This window comes from Dipteris shenzhenensis, chromosome 14 (genome assembly GCF_047967505.1).
Source record: "Dipteris shenzhenensis isolate YYH24624 ecotype China chromosome 14, Dip_SZ_1.0, whole genome shotgun sequence".
Lineage (NCBI taxonomy): Eukaryota > Viridiplantae > Streptophyta > Polypodiopsida > Gleicheniales > Dipteridaceae > Dipteris > Dipteris shenzhenensis.
In genome coordinates this window covers 53,954,732-53,975,896 of record NC_141609.1, presented here as the reverse complement: position 1 = coordinate 53,975,896, position 21,165 = coordinate 53,954,732, and the positions used below count along the sequence as shown (strand labels likewise).

General features: G+C 44.7%; 1 protein-coding gene across 1 annotated transcript in view; it reads right to left on the bottom strand.

Annotated features, from left to right (window-relative positions):
• Positions 1 to 21,165, bottom strand: part of LOC147894827 (uncharacterized) — a 101,199-nt gene that overhangs the window by 10,239 nt on the left and 69,795 nt on the right. The window contains exon 7 of the mRNA XM_087384337.1: positions 9,366 to 9,466. Coding sequence (XP_087240463.1) covers positions 9,366 to 9,466 — 101 coding nt within the window. The remainder of the gene's footprint in view (positions 1 to 9,365; positions 9,467 to 21,165) is intronic.

The window sequence follows — 21,165 nt, the reverse complement described above, 5'->3', positions numbered from 1 at the left end:
TGTGGCCTCCTGTTGGTGTTTTTCGAGGTCTTGTGTAGCCCATCTGAGGAGACTAGTGCGGAACTTCCTATGGTCTGGTTCAAACGGTTCCGACACCACCAGAGCTAGGGTCGCCTGGCAGACGGTCATTCTCCCCCAGGCAGAGGGCGGCCTTGGCATCATAGATCCAGAGCTGCAGAGTCAGGCACTTCTTGGCAAGCTAGTCGTCCGCGCTCTGACCCCAAGAGGACTGACGTGGAAGCTCTTGCTACAGCATGGTCTCAGTGGGTGTACTCCCCAGAGAGGGGGTGTTTGGCAGCCTTCTATTCGATGGATCTTCACTTCAGCTCCTTTGACTCAGCCCCGTTCCCCCTTCCTCCGTAGCCTCATTTCGGTCTGGAGGAAGTTGCGACACAGCCTTTCCCAGGTTCCCCCTAGCTACCGAGAGGAGACAGACAGACAGCCCTTGATCTGGAGCAGCTAGGTGACAGATGATACAGGTCGTCAGCTTGGAGAGAGATCCCATATCCCTTGGGCGCTCTGGGCGCATGGGCCCGCATGCTCATTTCGGGTTTGGAGGGACGTCTACAGCCAGATGAGCCCAGGCGAGCTGGCAGCAGCAGTAGGTACGGCACGTGGGATCCAGGCTCGACGAGCAGAGATTGATGTTGCCATCCCTGCAGGTTGGAGGATTCCCGTAGGCACCGGACAGCTCTTCTCGGGAGATGAGAGGTGGCTAGGACAGTTCACTCCATGAGGCATTCCTTTGGTGGTGGCAGGCCTCTTCTCGGATTCTTCGGTACATTTCTTCTCCATCACTGATGACAGTCGCCTACAGAGCAGAGAGGCCGTGATCGACCCCCAGCTTCCCTGGCAGCGCCTTCGCATTGTAGGGCTGCAAGGGAAGACTTGGCATATAGACCCCCTGATTACGCAGGACCAGGATTGGAGACTCTGGATATGGGAGGGCCGTTCCTTGTCAGAGGTGGAATGGGACCCAGGGGAGTGGCTTTGGCCACCGTCGGAAACCTCAGAGAACCCTACCCCCTTCTTTTCTTACAGTGCACGCACGGGTCGACGTGCTCTTGGGGCTCTCCAGCGTGGGCTACCCACACAGGCACATAGGTGGTATGCCCAGGGGATATCCTTGGTCTTTCTTCACACTTTCTGGAAGACTCTTTGGGCTAGTTGGCATCCGAGGAAGATCTCCTACTTCCTTTGGATGGTGGCACACAAGGGGCTTCCAGTTGGTAGCTGGCTGAGACAGATGGGGCAGGAGGGGCATTGCCAGATGTGTCTTCTGGAGGAGGAGTCCCTGAAGCATTGCCTTTGGAGCTGCTCGCACGCGCAAACGGTTTGGAAGGGAATCATGGGGATCTTAGCTAGGGCTACACCCGAGCTAGGACCGATCACTTGGGGAGCCGTTTGTTGGTGCAGCACTGAGTCGGGACACCACTTGGCCTATGAGTTCTCTAGACAGGATCCCGTCTTTTTCATCACGCAGGCCACTTCGGCATACATGGACAGCTTCCCATGGCATTTGACAGAGACAGATGCAGGAGCGATGCCTCGGCACCCAGTTTGGGAGATCATAGGGAGCATCACAGGCTGGCATATCTGGACTTCCAAATGCGCGCAAACTGTAGGAGCTCAGACTTCTTCTACCACCCAGACCCTCGCAGATATCTGGAGCACGATCATTCACACGCTCAAGGGTCAGTGGGATCAGATTCAGAGAGAGTCTCGGGCAGGGAAGGAAAAGAGACGACGTTTCCTTCGCGACTGGGACCACCGGGAGTTATTCTTCCAGCACTCCACTCAGAGTCTTCAGTGGCATTACGCCCCTCCACCGTGGCTGTTTGTCCACTCTCCGACGATTATGCCCTAGGAGGCTTGTATTTAGCATTTTGACTTCTCGGGCTGAATCCGTTTTGTGATTACAGCCCGCTGGCCTTCAGGCCTTCTTGTACTCTCGCTTTCAAGTAATATAACTAGCACTACTTTTTGCGCAAAAAAAAAATCGAGAGAGGAAATCAGTCTTCAAAAGACGATGGTTAGATGCCTATTGACTTCTTTTCACCACCCTTCAGATCCTTGAATTCATGAGAGACTATCGCATGCCAAGAGCAACAGCATCTTTGTGACCAAAGATCAAAGTACTGATACCATGCTCCAAAGGCATTTAGGACCTAGATTGGAGGAACGTGTAACAAAGACTTCTTCTCCATCATGGAACAGAGACATAGCAGGAAGGGTATCAAGCAACTACAACATCCTCAAAATGACCCCTTTTGGTCAAACAAGTTGCGACAAATTTCTACTCCTCGCCCTATTCCACTGAGGCGTCCATCCTAGCCAGATATAGAGCTCAGTGCAAAGTTTGGAAGCACATGCCTAGTCTAGTCACAATGGAGATAACAACGCACTTAGATGCCACTTTATACAACATAGGAGATCAAGACAACACTTCCTGCCTTGCCAAAAGGCAATGCCAAAGTGATGATGGCATCACATCTGTCTTTTTCATCACTCACTAGCTTTAGGTTGGGGCTTCCATCACTTCAGCCTTCGACAGATTTACCTTCCTACTGTATGGAAAGACTCAAATCACCTCATCCCCAAGGGGGAAATAGACCCCTTCTCTCAGGGAGGCCTATCATCCTCCTTGGCACTACCTACAAAATCTTCACCAAGGCAGTAAGCTGCAAACTCCAACATCTCGTACCCTACCTCCTACACAACACTTAGGCAGGCTTTGTACAAGGCAAGAGCATCTTTGATAATATCTTCTCATTCTGGCAAGCAGTTCAATGGGCAAAGGACAGTCATCAGCCCCTAGCCATTTTCTACTTGATTTTGAGAAGGCCTATGATAGAGAGGACTCGAGTTTCTTGGAGGGAGCTCTACAATGAAAGGGTTGGCTTCATATGGATAGAGAGAGGCACTAATCCCAAATATCGGGGACACGAAATACGCTTGGATACCACACCCACAGGGTAGTTTGCTCCTGTTTGGAGAGCATCCAAAGGAAACTACTCTATTGGAGCTCCATCGCGTTAGGCTCAACCTCTAGAGCCCCTATCCTGAATCAGGTTTTATGAGTCCTAGATCTGATGGCACACATGACCCAAGGGCTAAAGTGGCCTAGGCACTATCATTTTTCCCTAGCATGAGGGAGACCTCTTTATTATCGATCCTGACATACAATGCATGGCCTTGCTAGGCAAGCTTGTTGTTAGACTCCTTGGCAATGAGCTTTGGTGGAAGGGTTTTTTCTCTCAGCTGATTCACAGGGGATGATTGGATATCGAGCATGAGATGGATCTTCATAGATGTTAGACTGCTGTCTTTTCCCTCTTGGCAGTGATCATCAAAGCCCATCGATAAATTAGATCAGCCCTCTCATGGTATTCCTTCTCACATTCAGGATGAGGGTTATAGGCAACCCTTCATATAAAATGAAACCAGCCTTAACAACGTAAAGGGTGGTAGGATCCACTTAATTACAGCATACACAGTAAATTGACAAATAATTATGCACCACAAATCAAATCACAAGGGAGCTAGAGCACTCCTACTCAATTACAAGGACACCGATTGGCCCCAATGGTTGGCACCCCTTGCGGTACTTATTTAACATTCATTTGAAGCCAAGCGGCTGATTACAAAGGTCTCTGGGAAGCTGCACCACATGCAAACCAACGCCCGCAGACTCCCCGTCCAGCCCACCCTGTAATTCCCTGCTCAACTCAAACAGTGAAAGATCATGTCCATCATGCGATTGAAGGTGGCAGGAGCATTAGTGAGTCCAAAAGGCATCACCAAAAACTCATACAACCCAAAATAAGTCCTGAACACCATCTTATGCACATCTTTTGGACATATGCGAACCTAATGATACCCACTCTTCAAATCAATGCGACTGAAAACAGCTCCCCCTTCAACCTATCCAGAATATCATCTATCCTGGGTATAGGGAAGCGATTCTTAATGGTGATCTTATTCAAGGTGCAGTAATCAATACACATACGCCAAGAACCATCCTTCTTCTGAACCAACAGAACTGGAGAGCAATGAGGCGATGAACTAGGCTAAATCAGCCCCTTCTCCAAAAGTTCATTTACCTGGCTCATGATCTCCTCCTGATGCGCCGTACTAACTCTGTCAGGTGGTTTATTGGTGGACTACCGCCAGGTATGATGTCAATCCCATGGTCCTCCGGCCTTTCTAGTGGAAGCTCAGGAGGTAACTCATTAGAAAAGCAATCTGAAAATTCAGTTAGAAAAACAGTCCTTTGCTTTTCCAAACAAGAAACAATATGCTCTTCATTTACAGGGGTTATCTCTCTATCTCATTACACAATTAATAGCAGAAGCCATTACAATTGGGACAGACTCCCCTTTTAATTTTGCATCAATTACATGGGTTTTCCCCTTATGTGAAACTGTAATTTTTCTCTTCTTGGCTTCTATCACCGCATCCAAGTGATGCATCCATGGCATACCCAACAAAACGTCACAACCTTCAAGGGGCATAATATAAAAGTCTTCCCGTGTGGCTTACAAGTTACCACAACTTTTAAGGTAGATATCATGACTGCTTGGCATGAGCTGAATTCCAATAATTGCCTTTGGGCGGCCTTGTTGCCTGTTAGCTCCTATCGGATTGTTCTTTTTACTGAGCAAGTTAAGAAATATTGTTGCGGGCTGCCTAAGGAGTTGAGAGACTAGTGCACGAAGACTTAAGTCTCGAATATGTCTCATCCTATCGAGAATGCTACACGGCATATGCTTTGATGCAGGGGAAGACTTATGGGTTCAAAGGTGGACAAAAGCAGAAATGTAAGAAGGATGACATAGACAAGAGATCTGAAGCTGCATATTTGAGTCCAGAGGAGCTGAAAACTCTCTATGAAGAAAAGAAATGTTTTAAATGCAAAGAACCAGGTCATGTGTCTCGGGATTGCCCAAAGTGGAATGAGGAGAAGGCTGATGCAAGCAAAGGTGATCAAGAGAGGAGGAAACAGAAGAACATGGCTGGATTGATGCCTGATGTGATCAGTGAACAGCCCTAGGGTGAGAAAACTGAGTTATGCAAAGATTGGGGTAAGGTTCAGGATCAAACAGCCCTTATTTTCTTTGATCCAAGTGCAAAGGCCAACTTTATTTCTTAGCGAGATTGGGCATTCAAGCCGATAAGATGGGACCGAGCTGTGAAGTTGGTATGGCTAGCCCGGAGTTCACCACTCCTGTCACACCTATCATAGGGAAGTTGCGCTTGCATATTCTGTCTTTTGTGGACAGCAACACTTGTTTGAAACCTACCCACGTGTTTGGTGCGGTCTTTTGCATGAGCATAGTGGTCCACCGCTGAAATGCATTCCCCTTTAGAAAACTTGCGACCCGGCATATTTTCAATAAGACTGTGAAATTCCCTCCTATGTAGGCTGCATCAAACTGCTGTAAAAAGGTCAAGGCCTTAAGCTTATCCTACACCCCACTAAATGTCTCAAATTTTACTGCTGCGCCAACCTCTTTAAAATCCTTCATCTTCCCTTGAGGTGCCAAATTATCGTATGCAGGTGCTTGGGCAAAAGGGACAGCAGCACTCACTCTATCTCCCACACTCCCAGCATTGGGAAAGCTGTATTATTCAGAACAGCACCCATATTTTGCATATTTCCCAAACCAAGGTTACCTGCTGCTGCATTAGGCATACCTGTTTGCATCCCTAGGGCTTCTCCAACATTAAACCCATTTGTTTGACTAGCAGGCATACCCGGAAATTGGGCTTGTGGCTGACCATGGCCTGAAATACTGAACCACCACCAAAATAACCTGGTTGCACTTGGTTTGCCATAACTCCTTGTTGTCTGGAAACCATGGACTGAAAATTATTACCTTGAGTTGGCCCCGGAATAGCATTAGGCTGTTGCAGACTATAGAGGTTTTTAGAGGGCTGATCCTGAAAGCTGACATGTGGTCTCTTGTTAGCTTCAACATCCCTATCCCCGTCATCGGGCTTCCTTTTCTTTGGCTGCACATCAGAATTCAGCATCTTCTGGAAGCGTGGATCACTGCGTGAAAGCACTCATGAAACTATGCATCTGTGCCCTGAATAAATCCACATCCTCCTCATCAGTCCGATCATCCTGATGCTCAGCAACATGCTGGAACTCCTCTCTTGCACCATGATCATCATCATGAGATTGAGAGATCCGCTCTTCCTCTTCCTCTCTAGTAAGACTCATAGATCTCTCCCTGTGACACATATTTACTGGATAGTATGCTGTCTTCTTCGCCTAGTCTATTGGACTTGCACCAAGCCAACCACAGGCTCCCCTCTTGAAGAAGTTCGGTGGATCCCGGCAATGGAACCACTGAAACCAGCCTTAACAACGTAAAGGGTGGTAGGATCCACTTAATTACAGTATACACAGTAAATTGACAAATAATTATGCACCATAGATCAAATCACAAGGGAGCTAGAGTGCTCCTACTCAGATACAAGGACCCCAATCGGCCCCAAACGTTGGCGCCCCTTACGGTATTTATTTAACATTCATTTGAAGCCAAGCGGTTGATTACAAAGGTCTTTGGAAAGCTGCACGACAGGCAAACCAACGCCCGCAGACTTCCCGTCCAGCCCACCCTGTAATTCCTTGCTCAACTCCAAACGCTGAAATGGCATCCAATTACTAGGCGACCCTCTATCCTCAGCCAACCAAAGCATGCAACATAGACCTCAAAAGCATCCACTGTCTCTGCCACACCTGCAATTGCACAACTAAGTGCCCAACCAGCCAGACACGACTGAACAATTACAAGAGAAGCCCTCAATAGCTAAACTCTGGTGCAATCAATCAACAAAGCACCTCCAAACAGGCTGCCTCAATCTATAGCCTCTTTGGCCACTGCCCAACAGCATAAATCAACCTTTCTTCGCGAGGAAAGAAACCCAAAAGCAATCACTAGCCAATAACCAATCAGGGAACGACAAAAGCAAGCAAAAAGCAACCCTTCTTCTACCCAGTTTCCATAGAAGATAGGTCACTGGGGCTGGAAAACCCTAGATCCTATAGAGAAACGCTGATTCTGCTTTGGCACAGCCCCAAAAGCAACTTAGAAGAGAACACCCACGCCTGGAAAGTTACCAAAATCAGCAGCAACACCCAGAAAGCTCCAAAATTCAAGTCAAAATCTCCTACAGAGTCTGGAAAGCTTGAAAAAGCAAATCGCAATCTTCTACAACAGCCTGGAATCACCTGGAACAGCAGGTCGCAATCTGAAGAAGACACCCTGGCAGAAATCGCAACCTGCAACAGGCTCCTAAATTAGAAGCAATTTCTTCTGGGAGGCCCTGGATGCACTGGAACTTGCCCTGGCTGATGGTGATTTCCCTAGCAGGCTCTGGAAGCTCCTAGCAAATAGCGATTTGGCTTGGCAGCACCTTGCAGGCTCTGGCAGCTTGCAATTGATGATCTGGCTCCTTCTGAACTGATTTTGGCCTTCTGCCCCCAAAAACAGGGCTCTCTGCTCTTTTTGGAATCCTGTGCTAAAATTAGCATATTTTAATTGCACCACTCTTTTGGCCCCCTATTGAAGTACTTATGCGATGGGAATGCCACTTTGTATATAAGTCAATTCCACCTAGTTGAACCGCCCCATGGCCGGACCCAGAGGCTCAAGGCAATCACGCGCAAAATACACGAGTCGCAAATCAAAGTCTCATAATTTCACGTCCTCGTGACGTGGAATGACTTTTTTGTTGACAACTTAGGATGTCCCCTGGGCTACGTAGGATACCTGCAACGGTCCAAATTGGAGAGGGCGTTTTCAAGGAGCTCCCTCGCTTGAGTGTCACGTTGATCACTTGGAACTTGTGAGGCTTGCAAATACATCCTAGATATTGTCATAGCTATGGGTGTCTTCTCAAGCAAAGGTGATCCTTTACAAAAGTTTTATGCATCCTTTGCAACCCAGGAGGAGAAAGAGTTCTCTACGAAGTTGCAGAGGGTTGGAGACTAGCCAAATAGATAGAGCATGAGCCCGTTGAGGATGCTATTCTCCACATGATCAAAGTGGTTGGTGTAAGGAATGGCCAATGGTACATATATCCTCACCCCTCTAGTCATGGGTAACTAACTCATGGGTCTTTGGCTTTATGGTGGATGCTGACTCAAGGACCTACCACGGGATCCTAAAGAGTGAGAATGGATTGATGCAGCACCTCCCTATAAGGCACTCTCATTCTTCATCTACACAGTCAGAAGTGCCAAACAAGGCCAGCTTTGGAGCCTGCAGTGAATACCCACTATCACTTTAGAAGCAAAGCATGTTTCTTTGCACAAACCTCAATCTCATTCTATTGGGAGATCATTGCCAATGTTACTGCATGGTGTGGATTCGGAGGTCAAGATGCATAGAGGCCCTAGATGGGACTTAGACTTATGCCTCTCTTTGACTCTCAGTATTCTCAGAAAATATGTTAAAGTGGCTCCAGTTTAGCATTAGAATGATTTCACACAAGACTTCACCTTCTAAAAGTTCCTTTTTCAAGCGTTGGATATAATAAATCACCATAAATTTTGATTTCCAGCCAAGATTCTACTACTCCCTCCTCGCTTGCAAGTCTCTTACATCCACGGACCATTACCACAAATAAGCACTCCATATTAACATCAATCTGTGCCAGCAGATATTCACAGTTGATGCATACTTGAGCAATGCATAGGACAAAACAACTAGGGTAGATTGCACAGAATCCATCTCCAAGCCTAGAGTTTACAACAATAGCTAATTCCAAATCAACACTTAGGTCAGTCCCAACAACACATATAAACCAGAGTTAATTCGGTGTCAAACATTGCACATGGCAATGAAATGGCCACTTTCATAAGTCTGAAGTCACAGATGTTACTGAATTCAAGCAAGACAATTAGAAAGTTAACATATTCAATCACTAAAAATCAAAATTTACGTGGGTGGTGAGATCAACTGACGGAAAGAAAATGATTGACGATTGGAAGGATTATGGACTCAAATTGAACTGTGCTGCTTTTGTGATTAAAATCAATGTGAAGAAGCCAAATGTGCCAAAAAGGCAGACATGCCGATTGAGTAAAAGAGGGGAGAGTGAAAAAAATAAGATTGAGAAGCCAGAACTGAAATCCTATGCTGCCTACATGAAAGGATTGGTTGAATTTGAACCATACTCCAGGAAACAAAGGGGGAAGTTGCCTCATTAAAGAGATGAATAAGGAACCCACTTGGCATCCTCAAATAATATGCCAAAAAACTTGAAAAAGCATGGCTTTCCTGCACACTGCAGTAACATATCATCCAGAAAAGTGTTTGGCAACTCCATTAGCGATGGAAAAAACTTACATGTCTCGTTCATGAACTAGGGTCTCCATGAGAGTAGGAAACGATTTGCCCAACTCTTGGAATGCCAATGTAAGCATGTCGACATCCTGTAGCTCTTGGATCTGGGAAAAAATGTAACAAATGAGACACTCCGAAAACAATTACCTTTTGAACCAAAAATGCCAAATATAATTGGACACTAAAAGGTATCCCAACTGATGAAACTTACTTACAAAGCACAAATTCAAATAAATGTCAGAATTTTCTTCATGCCACAAATATTTGTAGCATATACTAAACTGCTTGTAAAATTATGGAAAGGTTCTATCTATTTGCCAAAGCTCAGCTTTTACCAAGAACCCTACTACTCCCTTGCTTGTGATGATCTGCAAACTGTACCCAAGGTATGGAACCGTGAAATTGCAAATAGACTATTCAAGTATTATATGTAGGCCATCTTCTGGTGGTTCTAGTGATGCCCTATAGGCCATGGTATGTGCCTTCTAGGCATAAGTGTAGGCACTTATAATGTTAGTGCCTTCTAGGCCACATAGGACACTTAGTCCTATGTGACACCTAGGACACTTAGTCCTAGGTCTAGGTACAAGTACTTTGTACTTGTGTTTTCTTCTTTTTATCTAAGATTTGACGTGACTGCTCTATCGACTCGTCTTGTACCTGCACTCTCTTTCTCTCTTCGTTTCGTACCTTCAGTGGTATCAGAGCGCTACTAGACCTGTTCCCCTGCCTCCGGATCTGCATCACGCACAGATTTCAACAGTCTGCGCTCCATCCGTACAATCCGTACGATTGTACGGACTTTCGTACATATTCCGATTTTTGCCCGTCGCACCTGCTCCGTACAACCGTACCTTTCTGCATCGTCACTTGTACCTGCGCCGTACAATCGTACGGCTCTGCTCCGTACTCTGCGTCGTCACTTGTACTTGTACCGTACGTTGGATACAATCACTTGCATCCGTACACCGTACCTGCAACCTTCAGTGGTACTGCGTGTCCTATACTTCCTACACCGTATAATCGTACAGGTCGTACATTGGCTACTATACAGCCGTACATCCGTACGCCGTGCAAACCGTACAGTCTCACTTTCTTACGTGTGAGATCTACAGAGATTGCAAGACATTGAGTCATTTTTGCAGGATATTGGGTCAGATTTGCAAGACATTGGGTCAGATTATCATACATTGAGTCACATTTGCAAAATTTCAGCAAAATTTGGGGTTTTTCTACATTTGCCCTCTTTTTGGCCTATTTGCCCTCAATAAATTTGGGGCTTTTGCCAAATTTGCTGTTTTTGCAGTAAACATTGCCTGTCACAGTCACATTTGGGTCAGATCTGCATTTCCCCTTTGATTTGGGTCAGAAATTTGCAGATATTTGCTGTCATTTTTTGGGACAGCCAGCCTTTTTTGCAGTGATAGCCTTGAGGCTTTTGGTTTTTCAGGTCTTTTACAGGTTATCACAGTTGCTATGGCTGGGAACAATCAAGATTTATTGGAGTTCTTCGTGAAGATGATAAGTTGGATGGCACCAACTATCCGATGTGGTCTTATCTCATGAAACATATTCTTGTTGCAAAGCATTTGTGGAATATTGTTTCTGGGGCTGATCTGAGGCCAACCAATGCTACAGTGGTTGTTTCTACTGATGGTCCTTCTGCAGGTGGTACTCCTCCTGATGCCTCTTCCTCTAGCACTCCTGCTGCTGCTCTTCCAACTCTAGAAAAGATGGGATGCAAGAGATGCAAATGCACATTCATGCATTGCTTTATCATGCAAGAGAATCATTATTCCACACATCTGGTCTTGCAGGATAGCAAAGGATGCTTGGGATAAATTGGCTTCTCTCTATCAGATACGCAATGAAGCTCGTGTTGCATATTTGAGAAGGCAATTACAGGAAGTGAATATGAATGAAGGTGAGTCAATGGATGCATATTTGACAAAGGTCAAAGACCTCATGGAACAGCTTGCCAACATCAATGAGGTGGTGCCAAATTCACAGCTTGTTAGTACCACATTGAATGGACTGCTAGATACATATCAAGGGTTTGCCACAACCCTTCGATTAGTGGCCATGGGTAATCCAGACCACTATTCTTTTGACCAGCTAGTTACTTTGCTTTTGCAGGAAGAGCAAAGTAGAGCTAACAGACAAGCCATTATTCCTGATCATGCATTTGCTTCATAGCAGACAGGAAGAGGCAAGGCTTCCAAGCCTATGGGCAAGCCAAAATCTGCGCATAGCAGCTGCAATTCCTCCCATGCATCTAAAAATACAGCAGATAAGGGAAAGAAGAAAAGATGCAACTATTGTCGCAAGCCTGGACATGACATTTCAGAATACAGGAAGCGCATTGCTTCGAAGAAAAAGAAAGCAGGATTGACAATTAATGCCTCACATGCCATTGAATCGCATAAGCCAGCAGATGCTTCACATGCACATGCTCTTCTGGATGATTGGGTATGGGCTGTCCATTGCTCATTTGATCCCTCCAAAGCTGATGCACTCTTTACTGCTAATGATGCTCAATCCTGGTACTTTGATAGTGGTGCTTCCAAGCATGTCACATCTTGCAGACAGTTGTTTCATTCTCTGGCTGATGCACCTCGGGGGGGGACTGTTACATCTGCTAATAATGCTTCATATGCTGTAAAAGGAATTGGAGATGTGCAGCTCACATCCATTTCCAGCCATCCTGTCACTCTGACAGATGTTCTTTTTGTGCCTGGCATTGAAGTCAACTTGATTTCAATTTCAGCAATTGCTACTTCAGGTTTCAAAGTAATTTTTGATGGCTACAGATGCCTAGTATATGATCTTCGTGATGACAATGCTATAGTTCTCACTGGCACTTTGCAAAAAGGGCTTTATCACCTTAATCATCATTCAACTGCACTTTCTATAAGCATTGGCTATTTCAGATTCACAGCTTGCTGAAACTCATCTTTGGCATGACAGAATGGGCCATCTCAATTATAGAGCTCTTGCAAAGCTACAAGTATTTCATGACTCTCATTGATGATTTCACAAGGTATTGCTGGGTATATCCTTTAAAGGCCAAATCTGAAGTTTTCTTATGCTTTCAGAGATGGCTGAATATGGTTGAGAATGAATCAGGATGCAAGCTTGTCACCCTCAACATAGATAGGGGGGGTGAATATATGTCAAAGGAGTTTGATGCATTTCTATCCTCACGGGGCATTATTCACTCATGCACTACTCCTTACACTCCTCAGCAGAATCCTGTTTCTGAAAGAAAAAACAGGTCCACAATGGAGATGGCCAAATGCATGCTTAAGGCCAAGTCTTTGCCCAATAAATTTTGGCTTGATGCAGTAATGTATGCCAACTATGTGCTGAATAGATCACCTACACGGGCATTTAAGACTATCACACCTTATGAAGCATGGAAAGGCAGGAAGCCTTCACTTTCACACATGAAAGTTTTTGGGTCTCTTGCATATGTTCATGTACATCTCAGCTGAGACATAAGCTTGATGACAAGGCAATCAAATGCATATTCATTGGTTACAGCCAAGAGAGCAGAGGGTATCGGTTATATCAACCAAATACTATTATGGTCAGTAGAGATGTGATCTTTGCTGAACATTCAGCTTCTCCTCTTGTGGACTGCAAAGCAAAGCCAGATATTGACATGTTTGATGCCTTTGAATCTTGGTTACCTCTGCCATCAACAGAAGAGGATTTTGAGCAGCAACATGAGCCTCCTGCAGGCCCTCCACTAAGCAATAATCAGCCACACCCTCATGCTGATTTGCAGGTTACTCTTCCGGCACAGAATGATCCCATTACTCATGATGCAGTCATTGCAGAAAGAGCTGTCAATAGACAGCAAAGGCAAGTTCCCAGATGGCTTCTGGATACATTGAGGGACAGCAAACAAGATCAGCCTTTTGCTGCCCGGACACAAGGTTTGGGACAGCATGGTCACGTTCTTGAGTTTGCACTCCTTGCTACAGCTTGCAATGAAGAGCCTTTGTGCCATAAAGATGCTTTTGACAGCAAAGAGTGGATGGATGCAATGAAAGCTGAGTTACAATCTATTGCCAAAAATGACACATGGGAATTAGTAGATCTCCCACCTGGCAAGCATGTCATTGGAACGCGGTGGGTCTACAAATTAAAAAGGAAATCTGATGGCAGCATAGATCGATACAAAGCTCGTCTTGTTGCAAAAGGATATGCCCAACAACAAGGCATTGACTTTGAGGAGACATTTGCTCCCACATCCAGGATTACTACCATTCGATGTGTCATTGCCATTGCAGCCCATCATCATTGGCAAGTGCACCAACTTGACATCAAGACCGCTTTTCTTCATGGGGATCTGCAGGAAGAAGTTTATGTCACACAACCTCCTGGCTTTGAGGTTGTTAATTCTGAAAATAAGGTATGCCGGCTTAGAAAAGCCCTTTATGGTTTGAAGCAGGCACCTAGGGCATGGTATGCCAAAATTCATGCACACTTACTATCCCTTGGTTTTCAGAATAGTCCCACAAAACCCACTCTTTATTTCCGTGGGAGTGGATCTGATTTTTTAGTGCTGATTTTATATGTGGATGATATACTTATCACGGGCCCAGATACTTAGCAAATTGCAGCCTTCAAGGCTGATTTGCAGCAGATTTTTGACATGTCAGACATGGGACGGCTCCATTATTATTTGGGCATTCAGTTTGCTCATGCTGAGGGGGGTATCATGATAAATCAGTCCAAGTATATTGAACAGCTCCTTGATCGTTTTCAGTTTGAGGATTGCAAGCCAATCTCTACTCCAGTGGACCCTGGCTTCAAATTCTCAGCTCATGATGGGAGCCCACCATGTGATATCACTCTTTATCAACAGGCTGTTGGATGTCTTATTTATTTATGTCATACCAGACCTGACTTGCAGTATGCAGTATCTAACCTCAGCAGATTCATGCACATGCCCAGTTCACAGCATTGGCAAACCTGTGAACCATGCCAATTCTTTGGTAGGAAGGATTTGCATCCTGGGCAACATCACCCAGTGATGTCCATTCATCCGTTTCATAAGTGGGGAATAGATTTTATCGGGCCCTTGCCCATGACGGCCCACAAAAAGAAGTATCTTTTGGTAGCCACTCAGTATATCACTAAGTGGGCTGAAGCTATCGCCCTCCCCACTGCAAATGGTAAGGCAGTTTCAAATTTCATATTTGAACATATCTACACAAGGTTTGGGACACCCATGGAAATAGTCTCCGACCATGGGAGTCCATTCTTAAATGAAGCAGTGGAGTTACTCATGGATCGCATGGGTATTGATCATCGCACTTCTAGCATCTATTATCTAGCATCCATGGGTCAAACGGAGCGGACCAATGGCCTCCTTTGTAAAACCATGGGAAAAATGGCCACAGGGAACAGGAGCCAGTGGGATCAGAAGGTCACAGAAGCCGTATGGGCTTACAACATCACTCATAAAACATCTACAAGTCACACTCCTTTTGAGTTGGTATATGGTACTGAGGCCATTTTACCACTAGAGATAGAGATTCTAGCTTTGAGATTGGCACAAGAACAAAGAATGACAGAAGATGAACATGTAGAGGCCCGGTTGGTGCAACTTGAGAAGCTAGATGAAACCCGACGCCTTGCCGTACATCAAACAGAGATTCAAAAGAATCGACAAAAGGCCCGCTTGGATGCTAAGATTCACAAGGGATGGGAAAGACACTTTGCTGAGGGGGATGTTGAGCTATGCTTTGATAACAGATTGGACCACCAAATGGATAAGAAGTTTTTGCCACTGTGGACCGGTCCATACAAAGTCATCAAGGAACGTAGCAATGGGTCTATACAAGTCTTCAGATATCTCAGAGGCACTCAGGATTTAGCCCTCTTCTACAGTGATCAGGGTTCACTTACCATGCATGCTTACACGGATAGTGACTGGGCAGGATGTTCCGACACCAGAGTGTCACATACTGGCAATTGTTTTTTGCTTGGCAATTCATGTATTTCTTGGCTCAGCAAGAAGCAACCGACAGTTGCCACGTCTAGCTGTGAGGCTGAGTACAGGGCAGCTTTCACCGCTACAGTAGAGTGTGTTTGGCTTCGACAGTTACTTACAGATCTTGGTATTTGCCAGACATCCTCCACTATTGTCGACACTGACAGCCAGAGTGCTTTGGCCATTGCGCGTAACCCAGTGTTTCATGCGCATACCTAGCATATTGAAGTTCACTATCATTATGTTCGGGAGCGGTTGTCAGCAGGAGACATAGAGTTGTCCTATCTTCCCACAGAGGACAACATCGCAGATATGTTTACAAAGGCACTTCCTCATCCCAAGTTCGAAGTCTTCCGACAGGCTTTACACTTGGTTCCCTTTGTTACATGATCTGACATTCCTTGTACATTCATAGGTGGCTATATCCTTTTGGATGAACATGTGCCACCATGACCAGAAACTACCAGGTATTCTGAGACGTTTCCAAAGTACTTCAGCCCATCCCATGGAGGGGGTTTTGTAGGCCATCTTTTGGTGGTTCTAGTGATGCCCTATAGGCCATGGTATGTGCCTTGTAGGCATAAGTGTAGGCACTTATAGTGTTAGTGCCTTCTAGGCCACATAGGACACTTAGTCCTATGTGACACCTAGGACACTTAGTCCTAGGTCTAGGTACAAGTACTTTGTACTTGTGTTTTCTTCTTTTTATCTAAGATTTGACATGACTGCTCTATCGACTTGTCTTGTACCTGCACTCTCTCTCTCTCTTCGTTTCGTACCTTCATTATATATTCAGCAAAACAAACATTAGGAAAAGCAGCAACAAAGCAAAAATGGTTCAAAGTTGTGCTAACTGCTAAATTGAAGTTAAACCAAAAGGTTACATTATTAAAGTGGGAGAGCAAGCTACAAAAAAGAAGGCTCACATGTGTGCAAGTTTATATAGCAGAAATGATGCAACCAAGTCTATCTTTTTACAACATGATTAGTCACTTCGTTTTAGGGCTTGATCTGATATGCTTTCTCATGCTTTGAAAAACCCAATTACATATTTTTTCCAAATGCACAGAAGGGTACTCAAATAATTTAAGGAATACTTTATCCAAGAAGCGTCTTGTTAGAGGCTGCACCTCTGGTCATCAACTCTACAAGTCCTTCAATAAAGTCTCTAGGACCATCAGCCTTCTGCCAAATGACCAAAGCCCCATAGACTACGACTAAGAATTATGTACCAAAGAAAGACATGAGTAGAGCAGAGATTGCAAATGAGAAAATGTATCCAACAAAGCAGTGTAGAGGCCAAAGTCCAGTATTCAACCACCTCGATAAACAAAATGGATGCACAACTCGAGTGCTTCATGTATTATCAATGAACCCATAAAAAAGAATAGCTCTTTATCTTGGACAAAAGAGGTATAATATTACAGAAAGATAAGAGCAACCCAAAGCCAATACACTAAGAAGCTATTGTTGGAGTAGTAGTACTGACAGTCCAAATCAAACAATCATTCTATGAAAATGGAGTCTACCACAACTCTCTCCAATGTCGAGAGGTTATCTTAACAATAGACCAAAGATGAGGAAGTCTCTTAAGACTTGTAAGTCTAGGATAAATGCCATCCTTAAGGAGCTTAAGGGAAAAATAAAATCCACTCTCCACGAGAAGAAGCCACCCATCTATTGCATGGGGCCACCTCACCCTATTCTCTCCAATCAATCGAATTAAAAGTCCTTCAACCTGTACGTGAGACTTCCAAAAAGAGATAGGGCCTAAAATCTTTGTCTATTAATTGGAATTGGCCTATCCAAATAGATCTAGAATTTGATCTAACATCTCCAAAAAGGGAGCATGGATGAATCCACATGTCAGATTGTCGTGTGCATACAATGAGCACCACTCTAGCTATCACCCCATGACATTAATTAAACAAGCTGATACCATGGAATAGAAATAGCTTCTATGCCTACAATTCACAAGTCAGATCTCTGACCATGAGGTTACCCATAAGAGTTTGCTCACAAACTCATGGTCCTAAATATCCAACCCTCAAACATGGCTTAGAAGTGTAAATGCAATTTAAGCCATTGTAGTGTTGAAATACAACATTTTTCAAGCAGAAACCACTAGCACTGGAAACAAAGATAAGCTTGTATGATGCTTTAAATACATATTTAAATAGACAGAAATGTGAATACCATTATCACAAGAGAATAATGGCTTGCGATAGTGAAAGCAGGCAAGAACAAAGATCATAGAAATACATAGCCAAAAAATTTTAAGAAGGGAGGGGAAGGAAAGAGGGACAGGAAGAGTCTTACAATTTCATTTTGTATTACATGACAAAGTGCAAAGTCTCGCAAACAAAAAAGGGAAAAATCAAAGCGGGGACTGGAAAAGAAATAATCTTATGAAAATAGTGGAAGTCGTGTGTACAAGCTATTTAATTCATATGTGAATTTCTGTTAGTTATTTATCTGATGTGGCAATCACCCTATTTCAAGAGTAGCTTGTGGCGATGTTATTTGCTGCCCGTTGGTGCTTCTCCTGGTTTTTCTAGAGGGCTGTTTTGACCTTCTGATAGGCAATATCCAGACTTTCCACAAATCTGTCCGCTTCAAAAATCTTCTCTTTCAAATGCAGAATGGGAGGTACCTTGCGATCTCCTGCCACAATCTCGAAGGGTGCTTTCCCTGTGGATGAATGTACAGTGTTGTTGTACGCTAACCCAACAAGTGGCAGATATTGCTCCCATTTTGATTGCTGGAATGAAACATAACACTTGAGAAGATCAAGGGCAGTGAAGTTGGCTTCTTCGGACTGTCCATCAGATTCAAGGTGGAAAGAGGATGAGAAATTCAGCGTGGTACCCATTTTCTCAAAGATACCTCTCTAGAAAAGACTTGTCATCCGCGGGTCTCCCGTGATGTTTGAACACACGAGAGATAAAAAGTCTCGCCATCTGGTCTGCTGTAATCAGAATTAGCAGGGAACGGGAATGTTTCTTGAATGGGGGAGGTTGGAACGGGAACGTTTTGGGAAAGGGGAATGGGGAGACGGGAATGGGAACGCCAGTCATATGACACGTCATCAAATCACATGGAAAGATACCAAAATATTCTAAGAATAACCAGATGTAGCAGCTTTAAGCTTTCCGTTTCAGCTTTGCACTTTCAAAGACACAAAATCCTTAGAAAACTGAAATATACATCAATGCAAATTGCAATGTGCATTGTGCAATGTGCACTGTCCATAAATTTTAAGCTTTAAGTTATATAATTGCAGATCATAGAAGCTCGTATTATATGGCAAATACAAGAAAAGGAGGCCATGCCTCAAGCCTGAACAGAGCCCTGGGCCCTCAATACCAAATAGTAAATACAAAATAGGACTCGAGACTCTCGAGTCAAGTACATGGTATATAGGAAAATAGAGAGTCGGGCTTCCGCCTAATGGTCTACAAGAACAGAGAGGACTCTCCCTCATCCTGTTGAGCCTCATCATCCTCAAGCTCAACCTCAGGAGCACCCTCTGCATCACTGTTGGAGTTTTCATGGGGCGAAATCCAAGATATGGTTCAGGAGTGCAATCTGCCCTGAAGTTGTTAAGAAAACGCAAGTTTGCATTAACAAATACAAGATCATTTGCCTTCGAAACCCCAAGCATGTTCCTCTTTTTTTGTTGCAATGTTTCCAAAATTACTCCACAACCACTCAACAAGCGAAGAGCTAGCCCCCTGGCTGAGTATACGAATGGCCAGACCCTGCAACAATGGAGTATCTGCCCCATAGTCCTCCCACCAAACGAACGGAGGAAATCTTGAACTTGTCTACCTGTGCATCCTCCAATCCAAATAACCCTTTTCCTTGCCGACAAAATGACAGCTCCTCCCGCATCTTCCTCTTATCATCTGCACTTGGGACAAGTCGTCTCAATATCTGCTCCCATCCTTGCACCACCTCCTTATCTGTTTCTTGCCCCTTCCCTTGAAATTCTGGATCCAAAACAAAGGCTGCAGCCTCTAAAGGTGAATGATATTCCGTCCACCGAGAGGTTGCAAGTGCTCTAATCTCCTCCTTCCTCCAAGCATATAAATCAACAATGCCTTGAATAGTCTCAATCATCCTATCCAGCCCTTCATTCACCTTCCCAATGCAAGGACTATCTCCATCAATAAGTCTCAACATCAAAATAATAGGCTTTGAAACCCGAAGCAAGAGGCGAACATCATCTCAAAATATCTCATCCAAGACAATGGTCTTGCATCTCTGAGCCCCTGCAGTGCTACGCTCACGCCATGCATCCCACTCACTCGAAACAACAAGATGTCTCAATTGAGTTTTCAGCTTAAAAAGACGCCTTAACATGATGAAATTATATGCAAAGCGGGTCTTAGAATACTTCAAGAGATTCTTGTTTGGGGATGCACTCACCTATTGCTTGGGTATTTCAGTGAGTCCGTGGATACCTGTGGCAGTGAGGGGAGTTGAGTGACCCCGTATGGGCTGCTAGTAATAACTCTAAGCCTTATGCAAGTGTATGGACAGAAATGGATGCCTATGGTCATTTGGGTGTGAGAGCAGGGCCCAGCAGGGCTAATGTTTGCCTACTGAGAGTGGGAAGAGCACTGAATGCAAGTGGCATCGAATTCATTGTGTATCCTATTTATTGGCTTTGGCAAGTAACATGTTCCGTGCGGGAATATGTTTTTGGTTTCTCTAGGAGATGGGTAACATGCAGGCAATGGTTGCTAGGAAGACGGCACATCTTTGGTACAACCTCGTTGCTGCGTAGGCACGGGTCGGGAATCCATGCTTGGAATGGGAAGTATCCCTAGAAACCCGAGAAGGATGGTACAGGTGTGACTGCCATAGTGTTCATCATGTTGTGATGCTAGTTCTCTTATGGGAAACACGTAGGATATGTGCGACCCATAGGGTGAGAGACTATTGATCATGGCAGACCTAGACAATGCTGTATGCTTTCTTTCTCTGCTTTGAACAGATGGATGGCTAATTGGGCACTAGTGACAGCTGTGGGGAACTGAGTGGCTGAGTGGGCTGCTAGTAACAGTTCCAGGCTGAGTGCAATCAATCTGGAATAGAGATGGATGCTCATTGCTAGGTTTAGTGAGAACAGTGAACAGTAAAGGCTATGTAGGGGATGTGGATATGCCCCAAATGTAAGAAGGAATGTATTCTTTATGCCTGGATTTCAGGGCCTCTCACTTAATTAAAGAAATATCAAAAGAGGCGCCAAGGTTTGGGGCCAATCTGTGTCTTTGTCTTGGTGCAAGGCCGCTCTAGCTCCCAGACTGCTGGTAATACTTTTGCTTAATTGTTAATGTAACACTGTTGGCTGGTTACTTATTAGTTAAATGCCCTTTGATTTTTTTGAAGGCCGGTTTCACTTCCTAGCTTCTGTGCCAGCAATACTCTGTAAGTATCTACATCTCTGAGCCTTGTTCTTGCAATAGGCTCTGTATGTTCCTATTTTTCTGTCCCTACACCCCGTTAAGAGGTGCCGTTTGGGGAAGAAACCATACTTATGGTCCAGTCAACTTGGGGCTACCGTGAAAACTTGGCCCAATCAAACTCAAACCAATGTGCAAGGCAGCAATTAAAAAGGATCCAAATTAAAATTTGAAGTCTTCTCGTGATAATTGAATATGCAATCGCGTCTAAACCTTCCAATCTTTTGATGTAAGCGATTCTTGTCTTCTGTGAATACTTGAAGCTGTCTTGGAAGTGTGCCCGGTGCACGTGCGCCAACTGACTCGGGCATGTCCTGTACTTGTC